Raw genomic sequence first — 3,784 nt, 5'->3', positions numbered from 1 at the left:
CCTGCTTCACCTAGGTAAACCCTCTGTATTCTTCACATATCCTTCAATATTCACTTTATTCAGGTCGTTTTCCACTGCATGCCCTTATCTGGGCCTGTAATGACACATTTGTTTGTGTGGTTAATGTCAGTCACTTGCAAACTCTGTGAAAACAGGATCCTATCTGTGTTTGCTTACTGCAGTAGCCATGGTCAGAGAGGGGCTCAATGAATATTTGTTGACTACAAAGACCACACATCCATCCTTGACACAACTTCTATCTTGTTTCTCCTGTGCACCCCTGTTTCAGATCAGAACCCAGGCGAGACTCACGTCAAGGTCTCCAGGTGGCAGTGAGGGCTTTTCAGGGCGTCACAAAGACTCTGTACTGCAGAGCAGCTCAGAGAGTTCCCACTCAGGTCCAGCTCCCGCAGGCTTCCAGGGACTTTGAAAATAGAGAAGAACATCTGCCACCAGGAATCTGTAAACGGGCCCCAGCTGTACCTGAGGGAGAGAGAGAGAGAGGGACAGGGGAGATGTGACTGGTGTGTGTGGGGTCTTATGTGCACACTGTGCTCAACACCATTGGGTTTGGCCCCTCTGAGTGCCAGGCTGCAATGGGCAGGGCTATTGCCAGGGGTGATCAGTCTCTGGAACTGCCCCTCTGTTCCCACCACCCTGGGCTAATTGCCCCCTTCCGTGTGGTTTCTCATGGCACGGACCTTGCCATTCTACACTGCTGTACTCCTTTGGTGGGCCTGTTTCTGCCAGAGTGTGGGAAATTCTTTTGGGAAAGGGCATATATGTTCATCTTTTTTATCTGTAGTGCCCAGCACAGAGCCTGGGGATGCAGACAGTCTTCCTCTCATCAATGCACACATGCCTTTCTTCCTCTGGCACAGATACTGTGAAGTCTCAATTTCCAGAAAGGAAAGGAAGAGGTAAGAGGAGGCAACAGAAATTGGGAGAGATGGCTTAAGATGATTTTGTGATGGGATTGTTGATTATGACTATATATGCTGCTGTCCAGATTGGCTTGTGTGGGACCTATCCCCTTCCCAGGATAGCAAGAGCACAGAGAGGGTCTCCAGGAGAGAGATGTCAAAGGGGAATGTCTCAGGAGAGAACATTTACAGAATGTGGGGAGAGGATGATGGGCTTTTTTCTGGGAGTTTTAGGGTAAACTGCCTTGTATCATTTCCACCAATTTAAATTCTACATTCCGCACACTATCCAAGTGCTTTTATCCACTCCCATGGCTCAATGACTCAAATTCTATTTCAAGTTGCAAACTGCCATCTCTATTTTCTTGCCAGAAAAGAGCACCCAGTATGTCCCCCACTCCATTCATCTTTCCCTTCATGTCTGCAGAGCTGTTCCGAGGTGAGAAGAGGCTCTGGAGCCATCCTTTCACGTGGCAGTTCCACTTGTCAGTGCCTCAGTCAGTCCCCCTGCTGCAGGGAGGGGAGAAGAGGAGCTGCCACGGAGGGTTTTGTGAGGAGGTAGAGGTGTTACCGAGAATCCCTAAAATCTTAGTGCAGTTTTAGCTTTAACAGCTCTAAGACATACCATGCTGCAAAGGTACCGAAACACGTATCATTTGAAAGTTTATGTGTTTTGTAAACATTTATGTAGTTTCAGGAAATTTGAATAATACATTTTTAAACACTTTGTTTTGTTGAAACATTAGTCAACTTTAAATTTTAATCAGAGAAGCTAAAAGAAAAGCTTAAAAATTTATTAACAAGACGCACAGTGCTTAATTACAAACCAACTACCTAGAGCTGCTCATCCTTACTCTCTCGTATTGGTCCTCCTCTCCCTCCCACAGCCTGGGGCCAGTTGTCATCATTTCTTCACAGACTTGTTGTTTACAGTATCCTCTTCGCTATTCTCCCTGCCTTGCCTGGCTGACTCAATGCCTTTACAATCTCCCTGCCCACAGCAGCTGCAGCCTCTGACTTTCCCATGGGAGTCTCTCCAGACTCTATGTGTCACCATCTATTGCAAACTCTCTTACTTTGTCTTGGTGCCTCTGATTCCTCTTGCTCTCCTCTGGCCTCCACCTCTCTGCCTGCTCAGGACACTTCTGAAGGCCACCACCACTTGCAACACCTGCAGCATGGTCCTTTAAGGACCAGCTTACCTTTATAACCACAACAACTAGAAATAAATTAAGTATCTGAGAATAGAGGACTGGTCGGATATTTGTGGCAGCTTCCCTATGGGAAATGGTATGGTCGTTCAAAATGGTGTTGTATCAGGCTACTTCATAACACAGAAGAAAGTCTTGATATAAAAATAAAGAAAGAAAGCTGACTGTAAAATAAAAGGTCCAGTATGGCTCAGTTTTGCTCTAGAAATGTGCATAAAAATAAGACTAGAGGATATATACCTCACTTTATAATGAAGGTCCCTTCCACTCTGAAATCAATCAAAATATATTTTAAAAAATTACTGAGAAAAAAAGTTACTGGTGATCTCAGTCATAAAGCCACTGGGGCCAGGCTTAGTGGGAGTGCCCCAGGGCCCAGGGCGGTGGTACCAACAGAGGAGCTGGAGAGAGGGGAGGGGGAACACTCACAGAACTACATCTGAAGGGCTTTGGTCAGATAATTTGTATGATTGCTGGAGTTTTTCCTTTCCACCGTCATTCAGTTGAAGCGTCTTCATGCGATGGCAGAATTTAAAGCAGAAAGTGAACACCAGGAGCTCCATGTGAGTTTGGACACATATCCTCATTCCATAGAAATTAGACATCATTTCTGTCAGAAACCTTGTGTCCTGATTCTCATAAAAACAGTGCAGCAAGTGCCAACAATATGGCTCCAGGTTAGGATGCTTGCAGTCAACTTCCCTCTGTGCCAACTGCAGCAGATAGGAATGCCTCTTCCGTGACAGGCTATGTTTGAAGATGCTCTCCAACTCTCTCATCCCCTGATCACTCAAAAGACCAAACAGAAAACATGTGGTTGGTTCCCCAAACAGGTCACGCCTGTCATATACATCTGTCAAGTCTGTTATAGTTTTGATGTTTATAAAGCCACCACGTTTCAACTTTCTATCGCCTGAAGCATAGGACATTGCTGCAAAGAACTCCTGGAAGCACCGGTGAAGGAAGCTGTAGCTCCGAGGGGTGGGGTGCTCTTGAAGAACACCCATGTTTAAGAGAATGGGGATGTTGGCCTCATCTAACCCGTATTTCCTGAAGTCTTCGGGGCTGAATAGAGTCTTTCTTTGACACGTGCCTTTAGCGGCCAGAGAGCATAAGCCCCTCAGCTTAGCCCCAAGAGACTGAGCCTGGAGAACGTGGAAAAAGTAGTGCAGAAAGAGGGCTGTGGTCGTCTGGGAGGTCAGTGAGAGTGGTTGCTCCTGCTCCATCTGCTGCTTCAGGCAAGTGCAGACCAGCCAGGATACCAAAGGCATGAGACACATGGTGAAGAGAGCCGGGTTGGATTCAACCGAGGTAAAGGCTCTAATTGCTTGGCCCTCATCTGTGAAATATTGGAAGAAATACTCCTTCCTGGCTGACTCAGAGAATCCCAGGACCTCCACCCAGCGAGGATGCTTTAAAGAAGGAATGAGTTTTCTCAGAGCTGTGATCCGAGCTGTGATCAGCAGGGAAGCCGTGGGAAGTAAGGTTTTCTTCAGCAAACTGCCCAGCAGTGTGTGCACCTGCTGCTGCTGGCTCCAGTGTGGACAGAGCGCAGAACTCTGCTTCTTCAAGTCCCATTTTGGTTCATCTAAGTTATCAAGAATGAAGAGCAGCTGCTCTGGCTGAGAAAGGATCTGCCCAATGGGAGCA

At 46.8% G+C, this 3,784-nt stretch overlaps 1 protein-coding gene across 1 annotated transcript in view; it reads right to left on the bottom strand.

Annotated features, from left to right (window-relative positions):
* The window catches only part of LOC102424695 (NACHT, LRR and PYD domains-containing protein 1-like), a gene marked incomplete at both ends in the record, with an annotated part of 9,864 nt that extends 6,087 nt beyond the window's left edge, over positions 1-3,777 (bottom strand). The window contains 2 exons of the mRNA XM_014449076.1: positions 313-483; positions 2,564-3,777. Coding sequence (XP_014304562.1) covers positions 313-483; positions 2,564-3,777 — 1,385 coding nt within the window. The remainder of the gene's footprint in view (positions 1-312; positions 484-2,563) is intronic.
* Positions 3,778-3,784: the final 7 nt, after the last annotated feature.

This window comes from Myotis lucifugus, unplaced genomic scaffold (genome assembly GCF_000147115.1).
Source record: "Myotis lucifugus unplaced genomic scaffold, Myoluc2.0 scaffold_1012, whole genome shotgun sequence".
NCBI classification, from domain to species: Eukaryota; Metazoa; Chordata; class Mammalia; order Chiroptera; family Vespertilionidae; genus Myotis; species Myotis lucifugus.
Note: the sequence above shows the minus strand (reverse complement) of the source record. Positions and strands in the feature narration are given on the sequence as shown.